Below are 16,465 nucleotides of genomic sequence, written 5' to 3' on the forward strand. Positions count from 1 at the left end.
TTGGGACTTTAACTTAAGTTTTTTTTTTTAACTTTTTAAAATGTCGGCTTGAATCTGCAGTAAACCCAATCAAGATTTTCTCAACCACCAGGGGGCAACGTATGTTAAAAATTGATCAAACAAAGTGCAATCTGGCCCTGAATACGGTGGGGGAAAGATAAGAGGAGGCTACGCTTACTTGAGGGGGTACATCCTGAGGGCCACATCCATGCCCGGGCAGTAGGACAGGAAGGCAGCCAGGGCAGTCTCCTCAAACAGGCCGAAGATTAAGATCTTGTTCCTGGGGGGAACAGTGGGGACACTTTTTAAAGCGGAATCAGGCCGGGCGGGAGCCGGGCGGGGGCCGGGCGGCGGCGCACTGACTTCATGCCCTGCTGGAAGACGGAGTTGCGTCTGGTCTTGCAGATGATGACGTCGGCCCACTGCACCACCACAATGCTGACGAAGAAAGCCGTGTGGCACGTGAACTCCACGATCTTCCTCTGCTCATATGTCTGAAGGCCACGCGGAAAGTCAGTCAATCTTGTTTTTTGTACTTATTTTCTCAAATCTTTAAACTCGGTACCCATTGTTGCCCGTAGCTGTCCTCTAAGTCGTTGCAGGCGCGGTCGTCCCAGTTGAGGCGGATTCCCACCAGGCGACTGGGCAGGAAGCCGTTCTCGGCCAGGATGACAAAGTAGGCGAAGAAGCCGCCCAGGGCCTGGATCATACCTGAAGAAAAGATTGAAGCGCTCGCTCTTTCACACAGACGGATGGACACTTGGCCAAATGCGCAGGAAAGGGGGCGGGACCCACCGATCTGTCCGTAGGCAATGCTGATGAGGCGCTCGTTCACCAGCTTGTCCCTGAAGGGGTTCCTGGGCTGGCGCTTCATGATGTCGCTCTCCGCCGCTTCGTAGGCCAGCGAGATAGCTGGTACCTGAGAGACCATTCAACGTTAGCATGGAAACAAGACCGGAAAATATAATTTCCAAAGTCCTGCTGGGAGTTGAATTGGGATGAGAGCCAGCGAAGTGGGACCACACTCACCATGTCGGTGCCCAAGTCAATGCAGAGGATGGTGATGGTGCCCAGCGGCAGAGGAATGTTGACAATGATGAAGAAGAGGAAGGGCGTGATCTCTGGAATGTTGCTAGTCAGCGTGTAGGCGATGGACTTCTTCAGGTTATCAAAGATCAGACGGCCTGAAAAAGTGAGGACATAAACGACCGCTGCCCAACGACAACGACGGACGCCTTCGCTCTCACCTTCTTCTACTCCAGTGACGATGGAGGCAAAGTTGTCGTCCAGCAAGATCATGTCAGCAGCTTGTTTGGACACGTCCGAGCCGGAGATTCCCATGGCAACGCCAATGTCTGCCTTTTTCAGGGCAGGGGAGTCATTCACGCCGTCGCCCGTTACTGCCACGATAGCACCCTAGGAGAGGTGAGGAGCATGTGGGTTGTTCAAAAGCGCGCCGCTGCCATCTGGTGTCTCATTTCAGTACTGCGCCAAGTCATTCGCTGCATTGGCTGCGTTCCTGCAAATGCACTTTTACTTCTTTCTACTTCTGTACTGCATCTTCTTCTTTTCCAGTCATAGTCACTACCTGGGCCTACTCCTACGCATCATACGTCTTTCCAAAATATAGTACCTGTCTCTGGCAGCCTTCCACAATGATGAGTTTTTGCTGAGGGGAGGTTCTGGCAAAGACAATTTCAGTGTGGTTCCGTAAGATGTCGTCCATCTGATCCTGGGAGAGGTCCTTCAGGTCAGTTCCATGGATAACGCAAGCTTTGGCATCCCTAACCAAAAGAAGGACAGAAGCAGTCTTCCACATCTCTTGGCGAAGGAATCTGCACCCGAGAGACTCACCTGGGATTGACTTGGCTGACGGGAATGTTGAGCCGGGCGGCGATGTCCTCCACCGTCTCATTGCCCTCGGAGATGATCCCCACTCCCTTGGCAATGGCCTTGGCTGTGATCGGATGATCCCCGGTGACCATAATGACCTAAAACAAGAACAAGCGGCATGGAGCAACTTGCGGGAGTGAGCAAGGGCAGAAACTTGGGCCACTTGTGGAAGAAGGGGCTCTACCTTGATACCGGCAGATCGACACTTGCCCACGGCGTCGGGCACGGCGGCGCGGGGAGGGTCAATCATGGATATGAGGCCCACAAAGCAAAGGTTGTCCGTCTGAAAGTTGACGTCGTCTGTGTCGAAGGCGAAGCCCTTCGGGTACTGGTCCTCTGGCAGCATGAGGTGGCAAAAGCCTGACGTGGAAATCAAACGCATCCTGGCCATTAACAACTGCAGAAAGACGCCGTTCCAACACTCCACGTGATGACGACTTTGCACAAATGGGGCATTGACGCAATTTCAACTTTGAAAGAAAAAAAAAAAAACTGGCACTGGGTTCCCGGTGCGTGTCCTCACCCAACACTCGCTCTCCCAGCCCTCCCAGCTCCATGTAGGCATTCTGGAAGGCCTCCTTCAACTCCTCGTCCATGGGCTGCTCTTTACCCTGCACCAAAATGGTGGAGCAGCGATCCAGGATCCTCTCGGGGGCTCCCTTCATCACCAGCAAGTAGCGGTTGTCGTTGGGGTCCTCTGTCTCATGTACGGAGAGCTGCGGCCCGACGACAGGAGGGGAGGTTGAGACGAGAGGCCTTGGCCTGGGCCAGCCCGGCCCGGCCTCTTGTCACAGTGTCCATCGTCACCACTTACTTGGTACTTGTTGGTGGAGTTGAAGGGGATCTCGGCCACCTTCTTGTTCTTGTCGCGCATCATCCGGACCGAGCCGCAGCACAGCTCAATGCACTTGAGCAGGGCCGACTCAGAGGCGTCACCCGCCACGTCGCGCTTGAGGATGGTCACAGAGTCCTGACCCGCCTTGAACTGGGCGCGGTTGCACAGGGCGGCGACACGGGCCAGCGACTGCCACGTCACCGAGCTCTTGTCGAACGAGGCACCTGTCGGCAGAGAGGAAAACCACGTTGTGGCATGCAAGCAGGGACCTCCCAACATCAAATCAACATCGTAATGCGCTACGATGCAATGTGCACTTTTTCATCATCGACGATGATCGATTGTAAAAGTTTAGTATAACCAAATGTTATATTCTAATCCAACGCAAAGATAATCAGTCTGTTTTTATAGAGGACAAAATAAATCATATTGACTGGAGAGAAGATGAAATTCTGAGCGTTGGGGCAAATTTAATTTGAAAAAATATCGTAAGACGCCGTAAGCAGAAAAAGTTTGGTTTCAAAGTCGAGCGGTGTGTCTGTCTCACTCACCGGACTGGTCTTCGGTGGTGTCGGCCTCATGGATCTGGTTGTCAAACCACATGTGGGCCACGGTCATCCTGTTCTGGGTCAGAGTGCCGGTCTTGTCAGAGCAGATGGTTGACGTGGAGCCCAGCGTCTCCACAGCTTCCAAGTTCTTCACCAGGCAGTTCTTCTTGGCCATGCGCTTGGCGGTCAGGGTCAGACACACCTGGACACACGGAGCCGTCAAAACAGGCCAGCCCGGCCGGCGCCTATTAAAGCGCACTCGGCGGCCGGACGGATGCCACTCACGGTGACGGTGGCCAGCAGGCCTTCGGGCACGTTGGCCACAATGATGCCGATGAGGAAGATAACGGCCTCCAGCCAGCTGTAGCCCAGGATGAGGGCCAGGATGAAGAAGGTGATGCCCAGGAAGACGGCCACGCCCGTGATAATCTGGATGAAGTGCTCAATCTCCTTGGCGATGGGGGTCTTGCCCGTCTCCAGGCCGGACGTCAGCGTGGCGATGCGACCCATGACCGTGCGGTCTCCGGTGCAGATTACGAGGCCGCGGGCCGTGCCTGGAGATGCCAGAGGACCCACTTTGGAACGTTTGCCTTCCTTTGAGGGCCGAGCGCTAATGAGCCACGAAACGGGCCAAACCGCGAAAGGCGTTCCCTGTGGTTTTGCGTGTTGCTTGTCAAGCGCAACGCACCTTCCACACAGTTGGTTGAGAAGAAAGCCACATTTCGTGTTTCCAAGGGGTTGTCGTGGGTGCAGTCGGGCGACCTGCTCTGAGGCTCCGACTCGCCCGTCAGGGAGGAGTTATCCACCTAGTCAGTGGAAAGAGCGAAAAAACGGCAGAGTTTGCCAGGTCCTGTGTAACGCCAGCGCCACCTAGTCTCTACCTTGCAGCCGTGCGCCGAAACCACCCGGACGTCGGCGGGGATCCTGTCACCCCCCTTGACTTCAATCAGATCTCCGGCCACCACTTCTTCCGCGTTGATCTGCACCTTCTCGCCCTCTCGGATCACCAGTGCTTGCTATGACGCAAAAACACGTCAACGCTCGCGTGAAGGCAAACAGAAAGACGAAAATATGACTTTTGGCCTGGATTCTACCTGGGGCACCATGTTCTTGAAAGACTCCATGATTTTGGAGCTCTTGGCCTCTTGGAAATAGGAGAAGCAACCGGTGATGACAACGACGGCCGTGAGCACGATACCAAGGTACAACTGCACAAACACATAGATGGAGAATGTCATGCGAAAGGATGCCAGACAGCATGCAATGACGTTGAGACTCACGTTGTCTCCGGCGGGGTCGTCCTCTGTGGCAGCCTGGATGGCGTAGGCTAGGAAGCAGAGGATGGCGCCGATCCACAACAAGATGGAGAAGCCGCCGAAGAGCTGGCGACAGAACTTGACCCACTCCGGTGTGGTGGGAGGCGGGGTCAGGGCATTGGGCCCATCCCTGAGCAGAAACTCTGCCGCCTTGGCATTGGTCAATCCCTGAGGGGGTTGTCGGACAAAAACACGCAACAAGACTTATTTGGCAAAAAAAAAAGAACTTGCAGCTGGTAAATTTAAAGTCATGAATAAGCTGTAGTGCACACTCAGCATCTTTTCACAGCTGCACTTTTTATGAAAGTGCCATCAAGAGAAACCTCATATTTGCTGGACTGACATATTGGGACACCATTTAGTGGACAAAGAAATAATACATATGATTTACTTTACCTGGACAATGTCTGTCTGGAATTTCCTGCACACCTCTTCTATGGACATCTTGTGTTCCGTCTGGGAAAAAAGATCAAATAAAAAAATTAAAAAAACAATGAGGAAAAAAGGTAACAACATGCTACAGAGACTTAGCTTTAGCTTGCCTAATAGTTGAACATGCAGGATGAATAAACTATGATCAAATTGTTCCAATGAACAGCGAATGATTTCAACCAGGAGACTTTTAGCAAGCTCTCACTGAAAGGGCCTCCATGCATGCATTTCACCTGACACAGCCAGGTCAGTGCGCGGCAGAGTTGCAACTTCCTGATAGCAAGTCTTAAAATACTTTTTTTTTTTGGGAGACTTCGATTCTCTTCCCTCAGTCTCCACGCTGGACGTGACAGACACAACGAGTTAACTATAAGGACACAAGATGTCAAGCACACTTGTTTTTACTCACAATGGGGACTTCCTTCTTCAGGTCGTCCATGTCCTTGGTTGCCGTCGCCCCCTTCTTCTTCTTGGGGGATCGGTCATCTTTGTCCTGTGTGGTGGCAACGCGGTAACTGTCTGACCGGCCATACTACAGACATACACATAGGTTTTATACATGCCTTACAACTAAGAGCGTTGTGTTACAGGGTGTTGGGGGAGGTGGGGACGCTTATCACTCACAGAGGGGCTATGTTTGGATAGGTGACGACATCACCACGTAGTAGGGATGGGCTTTCTTGTCAAGCAGCGGACGGAGCCAACCATCAACAGCGCTTCCGTTGCCTTTCGACCGCTTTGCTTTCGGAAGGACGACGTGACAGCCGAGGGAAGTCGGGCTCTTCTAGGCACCGACGTTTTAAATTGAGTTCATTCAAATCAAATCTTGCCGAATGCCCATCCCTAGTACGTAATGTGAAACGGCCTAGAGAAGCAACTTTGGAAAGACAGTTGAGGCAACGAGGAGCATTTACTCTGCCTTGTGATCAAGTCAGAGAAGGCCTGATTGGATCTGAAAGATTATCTATCCAGAGTTACAAGGGGTGTGTCAAGAGTGATTCTTTTTTTTTGTGAACAATCTGATAAAAGCAAATCTGAGGTCTATCACCACAATAGAAACAATGAGGAGAAGCGTTTGCAACCCAAATGTGGTCACCTGAAAATCTAGCGGCCCAAATTCTTACAGTTTTTCTCTCAGACTTATTGGTCAATCCCGAGTTGAAGAAATGCAGGTGGATATCGCTGCTTTAATTCCTATTGCACAAGCCAAACATGAATCAGTGTTGTGACTGGTCGGGCTGCATGGAACCTATCGTGATAAAGAAAATGTTGGGCTTGGCTTTGTCATCCAGCCTTCACATTGGCCACATGGTTGATGTTCCCGCCCCAAAACTCACAGCTGCCTGCCGAGTTCGACGATTAGTAAATATTAACGCTTTGCTTCTCCTCCCAACTGAACCGTGTGAGGGCACAATCATCCTATACATAAAAGAGGTCTTTCCAGTTTAGTCGACATTTGAAGTCCAATTAAGATTGATAGCAACTCCGGGTGGACCCAAACAAGCTTACCCTCTGTTGGAGCATGTCGGCGAAGAGGGAGCGGTTTGACGTCTACGCAAACACGCAGGTAAAAGCCGAGACCTGTCAACGTGCCGTAGCGCGGCTGAAGCAAGACCAGACAAGCCTTGCAAGGTGGGAGAGTAGCAAGACGCAATGGAAAAGTACCTGTGCAATTGCGACACAAGCTCTCACAAACTCACTTCATCCAAAAAACAAACAAATGGCACATTAGTTGTCTTTTTCCAGGCGCTAAATGTGGTTCGACTTGATGCTGAAACCCTCTTGACAAGCGATAGCCAAATCGATTTAACGCTACACGTGAGCTCTTTCACGATATCATAACGAGATGCGGCCAAATGCAGATCTCTGCCAAGGATGCAACCGACATTCAAGAATACAAACAAGGCCATGCCGGGCCCTGAGTCCATATAACACGCCAACAAACAACAAATGACTGTGAGAATTTTCCACAGGTCTGTGATGTTTTGTTGCAAAGTTGCTGGTGAAGGCAAGGTGGGGTAAAAATGAACAGAACTGGAAAGTGTCACTTTTGTTTGACTCCTCCCTTTTTGACGTTAACATCACGATTCAAATTTGTGCAAGAAATTTTCCCACGTCTGGAATGAACCCGTGTTTACAAAGTAGTTAAGTCATGTCTGTGTGATAAATAGATTGGTCCAGCATTGATCGGTTATCTTTGCAAGCCCTCAGTGCCAGCGGCCATATTGGAGTTGCATCAGCAAGTGCGCGTGGGGAATGCGAGCGAGCCAGGCCGCTGACAGACATGCAACAGGAGACGCAAGTGGGAGGTGAGAAGCCGGGCCAGAAAAAGAGCGAAGCAAAGCAGGTGCCATCGGGGGTGGCCGCTTTGTTATTCTGACCCCCACCTAATTAGATTTTGAGCGCAACCTCTGTCCACTAGCTCTGTGTCACCCTGTGACCCGCAGTGACCCCATACTACCTCACTGAAGGTGTGCGCGGCCGTCAGATGTGGGCTCATGAGTACAAGCATACAAAGGATCTTTCTTTGATGACTCACCCTCGAGCGCGAATGTGTGCGTAAGATATTGTTTTAAGAGTGCCTTGAGAATGTGCGAGTGCTTCTGCAATAATTGGGACTGAAGCAATAATGGCCGCAGTGAGAAGCATACCAGACTACCTGGCTGCAAAACACACCCTGTTCGCTGACAAACTGCTTGTGTGTGAACATGTGACAAAGCCTAAATGTGCCACTACAAAGAAACTCGGAGAAATCGTAGTGGCGTAAATAACTATTGGGATATAACGAGGGTAAAATATTTGAGCAACTAAGTGTAAACCGTGACTGGAATTCACTGTCTTAACCCTGAGCCAGAACAATTACCGCAAGAATCCTGACAGTCTACACCGGGGGTCAGCGACTATATTCGTCAGGGTGCCAGAATGTTACCCTGGTGGTCGGACCTTCAAAAATTAAGTTTAATATAAAGTCCATGTTGCCATGACATTATAATTTGATGTGTAAAGATTTTTCTTTACAAAACCGAAGGCGTTTTTTAGCGTTCATACGAGTCAGGCTTTTCAGTAAAGAAACATTTTTTTCTTCGATCCTTATGACGACAGAATCCCCCAGTTGATGACCACCATGCTCCATCACGTCATCGCAGCTACATGAGCAAAAACATGTTTTACTACAGACTGCAAGTGTTCGGAACCGCAGCTATGATAGTCGTTACGCCTTCCATTTTGCAATCCGCAGTGGCAAGAGCGGAGCCGGTTCCCTGATAAGCGCAGATCTGATGGTGGCGCTCACCAAGCCAAAAATTAGGTTAACGTTCAACTACAAAACGGTGCGCCCAGAACCACGAGCCAAAAAGTGAGCATTTTGAAAAGGCAATGATTACAATGATTACACCGAGACTGTGTTTTGCCACAGGTCAGGTACACACGACTCCCCTAGTGCAGTTATGTGTGTAAAACATGTTTTGTTATATGGACCCCGTCGGTTTTGCTGGCCATCAAAAGATAAAAGACCCTGCCACCGGTATCTGGTGGCGTCAGAGACGTATCTGGGACAACTGGGGTGTGGCTCTAAGATTAGACGCTGGCTTCTCCCTCCCTAATGTGTTCAAAGTAGGGGTGTAAATCGCGGGTTTTGTCACGATACGATATCATATCGATAGAAAGAACTACGATACAATATTTGCCGATATCTTAAAGCCTGCTGCGATTCATTCACGATATATCGCGATATAGTGCTCTACGATCGTTTTTTTTTTTTTTTTTTTAAATATAACAATATCCTAATTTATAACAATTCATACGCAAAATCAACAAGGTACTGCAAACTCTTTATTTAGGAAATTACAAGAGTATTGTAGTATACAAAGTGCTTATTTTAACACTGAACTTTGATGTCGTGTTTTTTCTTTAAACGTGCGGCCAGATTTGTGCTCCCTGAATATTTGATCACCGCATGGCAGGATTTACAAACTGCACGTGTCTTGACCGTTGAGCCATCTTTTCTTTGCAATCCAAAGTGCTTCCAAACGAATGACTTGAAGCCTAAAGGGGAGCAAATTTCCTCGTCTTTTTGGACACTAGCCATAGCACCAGCCCAGGAGCCGCGTACTAGTTGTCGACTCCCCTTTCACGTGCCTGCTCTGCTCACAACACAACGCCGCGGCGCGCACTGCTCCCGGAAAGAGGAAGCAAGCAACAATGAACTGGATTTCAAAATAAAGTCGCGTCTAATGTCCGAGGTCAAACACGGCGATATAAATCGATGTTTACGTTTAGCATCGATGCCAATAAATCGTAGCATTATACCGATTAATCGATGTGTATCGATGAATCGTTACACCCCTAGTGCGTATGTGTGCGTGCGCGTGTGTGTCCAGTGGCCAAGCATGTCTCTGCGTAATGTGAAGAGCTTTTGAGTAGCTCCAAAGAGGAAACAGAGACCTGCGTCTGGAATTACAGCTGCTCCTGCAGAGAAAACAGACAAACGGAGCGATACACAGCGGTGACATCATTGGGCATCCATTGGCTCTATGCTCGCCACCGGGCGACGTCATTTGATTACCCTCGACCGCGTCACTCGTGGACTTAAAAACTCTCTCAAAATGCCAAAATGTCAATGCAGCAGGCATCGCTGTTGTTCTGCTTGCGCAAGCCGACATTTTACCAGCGTCGCCATGGTGACTAACGCCAGCTCCCCCGATGGGATGCGGGCCAAGTAATAATTGATGCATGTGGAAGTGGACACTGCAGTCCGTGCTTGTATGCGACGTGTGTGTGAGTCATTGGGCCGCTTATGCGGCAGAAGGAAGAATAAATTACTTTTGTTGTGTAGAAATGCGGAGCAACAAGCTCGCGAGCTGCTGCAGGTTTCATTTTTTCACTTTTGAGTTTGCGCCGTGGCACACCTAAAACAAGAAGTGCAGAGTGCGAGCAACGCTACTTTTTGTCCAATCTCACTGAGGAAGTAAAGACAGACACAAAGCAGAAGGACAGCCACCTCTCTTCCTCCTACGTGTGCTGATTTATGTGCCGTTAGCCTGACTTGCACTCGATTTAAATCAACATCTTGCTTCTTCATCGCAATGACAACAGGGCATTTGACGATTTCTTGATTGACATCATCGCAATCAGTCGTTGTTTACATTATAGTGGTGGCTTGGCCTGGGATATTAATTCATTGCCGATGATAAGTTAAAAAAGACGGTGCTCTTTGGTATATTTGACTTGATGACTTTTTGCCCAAAGGTTTCAGGAAATGTTTGTTTTGCGGTTTGGCTATCAAGAGTCTACAAGTGCGCACGCGCTATTAAGGCACGTGCTAGCGAGTTGCGGAATAAGTTTTACACCCACACAATGAGTGTCATAGTAAAAGGGACTTTTAATCAAAATGTAAACAGGCTAAGAGATGAGTTGGCCCATCTGGTGATCCTGTTAGCGTGTGTAGATGTCACTGCACGCATGCTTGCAGAGAGATGAGCGACCTCGCAAGGTCATCAGGCCATCTGCCGTTCCTTGGAGCAGGACAGCGTTTCCTCCGAGACGAAGGAGAGGGGCTCGAAGGGGGGCGGGGTTAGCAGTCGGGATTAGCAATACGCTGGATTAGCCCACTGGGTTAAATCTTTTATGGCGCTGAACAGATATGCGCTTCAATTGGGCTGGTAGCAAAGCGGTCATGGCGATTACGATTTTGGACGTTTTCATGACATTTGGTAGCTTGTACTTGGGCACTGCTTTCAGATTGGTTCCATTTTGAGCTGCACCTGTCTGTCTCCGCTCTGCCGTCTGCCTGCACACAGATACAATCTGAGGCCGTAACTTTGCGCGTACAAGGATTAAGAAGGCATGTTGTCACAGCAAGGTCACCTCTGTACTCCTCGGTGACACCCGCAAATACTTTCCCAGCATCTGTAAACTGTACCAACTAGGGGTGTAAATCGCGGGTTTTGTCACGATACGATATCATATCGATACAAAGAACTACGATACGATATTTGCTGATATCTTAAAGCCTGCTGCGATTCATTCACGATATATCACGATATAGTGCTCTACGATCAATTTTTTTTTTTTAAATAAAAAATATAGAACAATATCCTAATTTATAACAATTCATACGCAAAATCAACAAGGTACTGCAAACTCTTTATTTAGGAAATTACAAGAGTATTGTAGTATACAAAGTGCTTATTTTAACACTGAACTTTGATGTCGTGTTTTTTCTTTAAATATAAATATAGAGATTTGTGGAATATTTGATCACTGCATGGCAGGATTTACAAACTGCACGTGTCTTGCCCGTTGAGCCATCTTTTCTTTGGAATCCAAAGTGCTCCCAAACGAATGACTTGAAGCCTAAAGGGGAGCAAATTTCCTCGTCTTTTTGGACACTAGCCATAGCACCAGCCCAGGAGCCGCGTACTAGTTGTCGACTCCCCTTTCACGTGCCTGCTCTGCTCACAACACAACAACGCCGCGCACTGCTCCCGGAAAGAGGAAGCAAGCAACAACGAACTGGATTTCAAAATAAAGTCGCGTCTAATGTCCAAGGTCAAACACGGCGATATAAATCGATGTTTACGTTTAGCATCGATGCCAATAAATCGTAGAGCATTATATCGATTAATCGATGTGTATCGATGAATCGTTACACCCCTAGTACTAACCGACGCTAATTAGTAGTAGCAAAGTGCCCTTTAGTAGTTTTGCCCCACAAAGATATCGTGTCAAGAAATGTCACCCGCTAGTGCAAAGCAAGACAGTTCTAGGAATGCACCGACTGGTCTTACTATTAAGGATGAGGGGCAAACTCGAACATTGATAGCGAATAAATGCTCCAATTTACACAGACTGCATTGGTACAGTGTTTTGCACGGCTACGATGCTTGGTGTTAAAACACATTGAACCATTTAACACGCAAACATCTCTGGGACAACGCCTAAATCCGTCAGCGCTGTCTAGCAACGCAAGGCAGGAGATACGTTCTCACGGTACCCGCTGTGTGCGTGCCTCACGGAGAAGTTACACTTTACAAAGCGGAACAAGACAGCGCTAGCGCTGACCTTTGCGTTTGAAGAGCAGTGCATTGTTAGCACAGACGCTAACTGTCGCCTTTCTTTTGGCTGACTGTCCTTCAGCAAAGGGCAATGCCGTGGGAGCCATCATACTTATCGAGAGGGAGGTGGATGAAGGTCTGACTTTAACTGACTAAAGCACCAGGATGTAGTCTTATCCTTGTGCTCGTTCTCCTATGAAGGAGTTCCTTGATAGGTGGACTACGGTGTTGATTCGGACCCCAAGGACTTGCTAGATGGACCTATTTTTATATTAGCAGATTACTTTGACAAAGGTTGGTAATTTAAACCCGAGTGGATGAACAGTAGTTTTATTTTAACCCTGGCAGCTGTCTGCCATTTTTTCTGGTCATTGCAGTCCAGTCGGCGAGCAATCTCGTGTATTGTTGCTACTTCCAAGTGACATTCTACAGCAAATCGAAGGCTGGTGAGTTGGTAAAATAGGTCATATCGCCATCGAGCAATTGACCATGAGAATAAGTCGACACATTTCTAACTGTGTTTGGAAGCGGTACTAGCTGGGAAGTACTACGTCCAGCAGTTCTATCCTGTGACTGGATGAATCAGTTGTTTTGCATTGTGCTAGTTAGGGCTCGTATTTGTTCTCATTTTCAAACACTTGCGCAGGTCTTTGGACTATCTGAGTTATGGGTTTGGTCCAGTGCGGCAGGTGCAGCGGGGAAGGAGGTGCAGCACTCTGCAGCAAAGCAAGGGCTGGGCCTCTGCAGAGGCCACACGCATCCGTCTCTTCAACGAGGACCCACTTCCACTACCGTGCGCCTGCCCTCTTCATTAGCGTGGGAGGGGAAAACGCTCTTGTGCATCCATGATGACCTTCTGACAAAGGTCGCAGTAATACCACTTCTACCTTCATCACTTTGATGTCCAATTTTGGGGTCAAGCGGTGACCACACCCAATGGAGCTGCTCCACCTGAACCCCTACCCCATTCCATCTGTCCTCCCCCTACATTGCACCGCAACTAGGAAACAAGAGCCACGGTAATGTGAGCCCCAGGGGTCATTATCCTGTAATAGGATATAAAGCCAGGCAGCCCCTCCCCTCGGTACAAAACCGTCTCGCGACACCTGCACTGGTGTCCTTCCTTTCTCGCTGTCCAGGCCGCCGCCCACCTTCCAACATCCACGTCAGTGACGTCAAGGTGAAAAGTGGTCCCAGCATGCACCAGCACAAATGAAAAAAATGAATTCATCCTAGTCTTTTCTTTTTACACGTGCTTCATAAATGAACGTGCTTCATAAATGAACGCACCGGCGCACATCTTGAATGCCAGCCTATTGCTGCGCTGGGAATTTCCACAGGAGAGGCCCCGCCCCCGCTTTGACGCAGCACGTGCATCGCATGTAATGTGCCCCCTGTGGCCTTGGGAAAAGGACAGCTGGCGCACTACATAAAATGGCACCATCCAATGAGAAGGACATCAAACTCGCCTCCACAGCGTTCAGCGTATCTGCCTTGCCCCAGTGAGATGAACGCGCGCACCCACTTTTTGACGCAGCGGCCCGTCACCTCCCTCTGCAGGGACACTGCAACGTGCAAGAGAAGAGGGGGACCTCGTCGGTTGCCTGCTGTCACTGCAATGACGCCGCTTAGTCCCCTTCTGGCTTGCAGCGTCACGCCACTGCACCGCATCCCGAATTGATGCAGTGGTACAGGCACGCACACATTGCGCAATTGCTTGCATCTGCATTTACATACACAGATTTTTTTTCATAATCTGCAATTGCTTGCATCTGCATTTACATACAATGATTTTTTTTTTCTTTCTCTAGTGCTTTTCTCAACAAATTACATGCACAAACCTAACAGGACCCATCTTTAGTTTTTAATTCTCACTATGAGTGCGTATGTGTGTGTGTGTGTGTGGGGGGGGGGGGGGGGAATTTAGTTCTGGCGATTAAGGCGTCTCTGTTATGTCACAAATTAAAGGGGAAGTAAGCTGGTGAGGCGCTTATTCCCGGTAACCGCATTATGACGCACAGGTCACCGAGGTTGCCAGGCGTTGAGACAGCATGGGGACATGATGTGGGGCTACAGTGGAGGGGGCAGGAAAATGCTGGAACAGGTGCGGGCGACATGGAGGTCATGGCAATAAAGCCACCCATGTCCTCCTTTTTCTCCGAAACCAATTGAAATTTGTGTGAAAAGGTGCCTGAAATGCCTAATCCCAAGACATTAAGGCCTACTTAAAATGGCTGGCAAGGTTACAGGCAAAAGTGAGGCCTATGATGAGACACACAGAGGACACTGGGCCTGAGTCTTCTGGGAGACTTTGAGCAACACTTTCCATTATTAAAAGGGTGGTGGCTCGTGTGTGTGTGCGTGAGTCAGTGAAAGCTAATAATACAATTGCAGGACAGCCATCTACGATACGGCTCGTGAGAAGATAGCATACCGGAGTGAGAGTGAAAGCAGAATGGTGGCTACAATTTTTTTTTGTCGCAGTGTGGCTGGAGGCAGTTCCGCATTACAGTCAATGTCACTCAGCCATGCGCGGGATTTCCACTCGGGGAAAAAAATTAAATGGCAGCACGTTTTCATGTCGAGCTACCCCCCACCCACCGACCACCTCAACACACCCTTTCTTCTTTCACCTCTCCCCTCCCGAGCACCTCCGGTTCTATTTCCACGACACGGAGGTGGCGGACTTGCGCTCGCTTCAAAGGCCGCTTCATGAGCGTGTCAGTGCGGGATGGTGGTAGAGGTGGGAAAATGGAGTGACGAATGATGCGCTTACCCCCATGTTGGCGCAGTTACAATTCTTCTTGTCTTCCTCGCTGGTTCGTGCCTACTCCGCTGGAGCGCCCTTAAAACGTCTTGCGGCGGATGGGAAGGGGGAAAAGGGGGGAGTAAAGAGAAAATGGTGCTACGACCAGTCTTGAGGCAAGACAGCGGGGAATGCAACGGAGGCTTAAGGTGAGTGCGTCACCGAGAAGCTGCCCTTCCTCAAACGGCTCTCGCAAATTAAAGCTCGGCGAAAACGTCTACGACCAGCCTGGCCCTGGCTCGAGTGCCTTGTTTTAAAAAGAAACGTCTCACTCTCATGCAGAGCATCAGCCCGAAAAGACCGGCGTAACTAACTCGCGAGCCGCACTACCCTCCCTTCCGGGCGCCTGTATCCCTCCGCGGCCCGGTAACAGCTGTAACAGCTTGCCGCAGTACGATTTCTCCTCACGTTGGACCACTCCGCATGTGAAAGAAGCGCCGCCCGGAGCGAATGGCTAAAAAGCAGGATAGCTGATTTAAATACGCTTCGCCCACCAGCAGCACCGTCGCCAATGAGCAACGCTCCTACATACGGCACTTGGTCCGCTGTCCAATGGCGAAACCGAGCGTCTCTTCGCTGGCGACCAATGGGCGCCAATGTTGGATTCCCGCCAGCTAATTGGAGGCGAGTTTAGCCCCTCCCATTTTACTGCAGAATTCGGCGGCTGGGTCGCTGGCTGATCGCTGTTGTCATGCCCACTCGCCAAGGTTTTAACGTCGAAACACGTAATAAGGTTAGACTGGTTTGTTCTTGTGTCGCAGACATTGTGTTCTTTTTGGCACGTCCAAGTTACGTGGTGAGAAACTAGCCCTATCTATGTGTGTGTTCATATTACAGTCAATGCATCAATGCACTTAAGCAATAGCAGGGGAGCCTCGCACACTGTGCAGAGTCAGCATTTACGCATACATTATTCATTGCTGTAGTGCAGGGGCGGGTGAACCTATTCTCTACATTCCACTTTTATCACGGTAAGGTAAAAAAAAACACGTATTACTAACGTACGTCTGGTTATGAGCCATAGTGCTTATAATCTTAGTCATCGTAGCTGACATTTGCTGGGATGCGATATTTGCATATAGACTTAACGCCAAAATGCAAACATAACACCTTACTATCGTTAGCTAGGGCAAGCTAAACTAAAGAGACATGAGACATGCTTTTAGTTGGAAAATTGGAATAGACGTATCGCTAAAATGCAAACGTTACAAGGCCAAGTTACTATCTGCAATACAACTAAGCTAATGGCGCTAGCTATGTTCACTTAGTTTTTTTGCATTATTTCTGTTTGTCATTTCTATACGGTGCATGGAAATGTTCAAAGGCACTTTGCACGTACTTGTGCCTGCTAGAATCCCAAGGTCACCTACTGTAAACGGTTGAGAGATTGTTATGGAGATTGTTATGGACAATACATCGTTTTAATATGCCTTACACCACCTTGGCTTTCACATATGAATGTGTTTAGTGACAAAGGTGCGCACACATTATCTCAAATGTTTAATGCTGGGAATTGTTAGATTAGGCCTCTTAGGTACATATAATTAGCTAGATAGCTTGGGCTATGGTGTTTTCTTCCT

General features: G+C 49.1%; 1 protein-coding gene across 3 annotated transcripts in view; it reads right to left on the reverse strand.

Annotated features, from left to right (window-relative positions):
• Positions 1–15,334, reverse strand: part of atp1a3b (ATPase Na+/K+ transporting subunit alpha 3b) — a 17,523-nt gene extending 2,189 nt beyond the window's left edge. The window contains exons 1-20 of one of the 3 annotated variants that reach the window (XM_061288369.1): positions 14,856–15,334; positions 5,434–5,556; positions 4,989–5,048; positions 4,557–4,760; positions 4,371–4,484; positions 4,158–4,292; positions 3,965–4,082; positions 3,562–3,830; positions 3,280–3,478; positions 2,708–2,952; positions 2,417–2,609; positions 2,078–2,253; positions 1,855–1,991; positions 1,634–1,784; positions 1,248–1,416; positions 1,030–1,184; positions 796–919; positions 566–711; positions 364–494; positions 179–280 (exon numbers count right to left, since the gene is read on the reverse strand). In XM_061288369.1, the coding sequence (XP_061144353.1) occupies positions 179–280; positions 364–494; positions 566–711; positions 796–919; positions 1,030–1,184; positions 1,248–1,416; positions 1,634–1,784; positions 1,855–1,991; positions 2,078–2,253; positions 2,417–2,609; positions 2,708–2,952; positions 3,280–3,478; positions 3,562–3,830; positions 3,965–4,082; positions 4,158–4,292; positions 4,371–4,484; positions 4,557–4,760; positions 4,989–5,048; positions 5,434–5,556; positions 14,856–14,861 (2,957 nt within the window). In that variant the 5' untranslated portion in view covers positions 14,862–15,334. Of the gene's footprint in view, positions 1–178; positions 281–363; positions 495–565; positions 712–795; positions 920–1,029; positions 1,185–1,247; positions 1,417–1,633; positions 1,785–1,854; positions 1,992–2,077; positions 2,254–2,416; positions 2,610–2,707; positions 2,953–3,279; positions 3,479–3,561; positions 3,831–3,964; positions 4,083–4,157; positions 4,293–4,370; positions 4,485–4,556; positions 4,761–4,988; positions 5,049–5,433; positions 5,557–6,533; positions 6,564–14,855 lie in introns of those variants that run through there. The other 2 variants (XM_061288370.1, XM_061288368.1) reach the window with 2 other exon arrangements.
• Positions 15,335–16,465: the final 1,131 nt, after the last annotated feature.

The sequence above is a fragment of the Syngnathus typhle genome, linkage group LG10 (genome assembly GCF_033458585.1).
Source record: "Syngnathus typhle isolate RoL2023-S1 ecotype Sweden linkage group LG10, RoL_Styp_1.0, whole genome shotgun sequence".
Lineage (NCBI taxonomy): Eukaryota > Metazoa > Chordata > Actinopteri > Syngnathiformes > Syngnathidae > Syngnathus > Syngnathus typhle.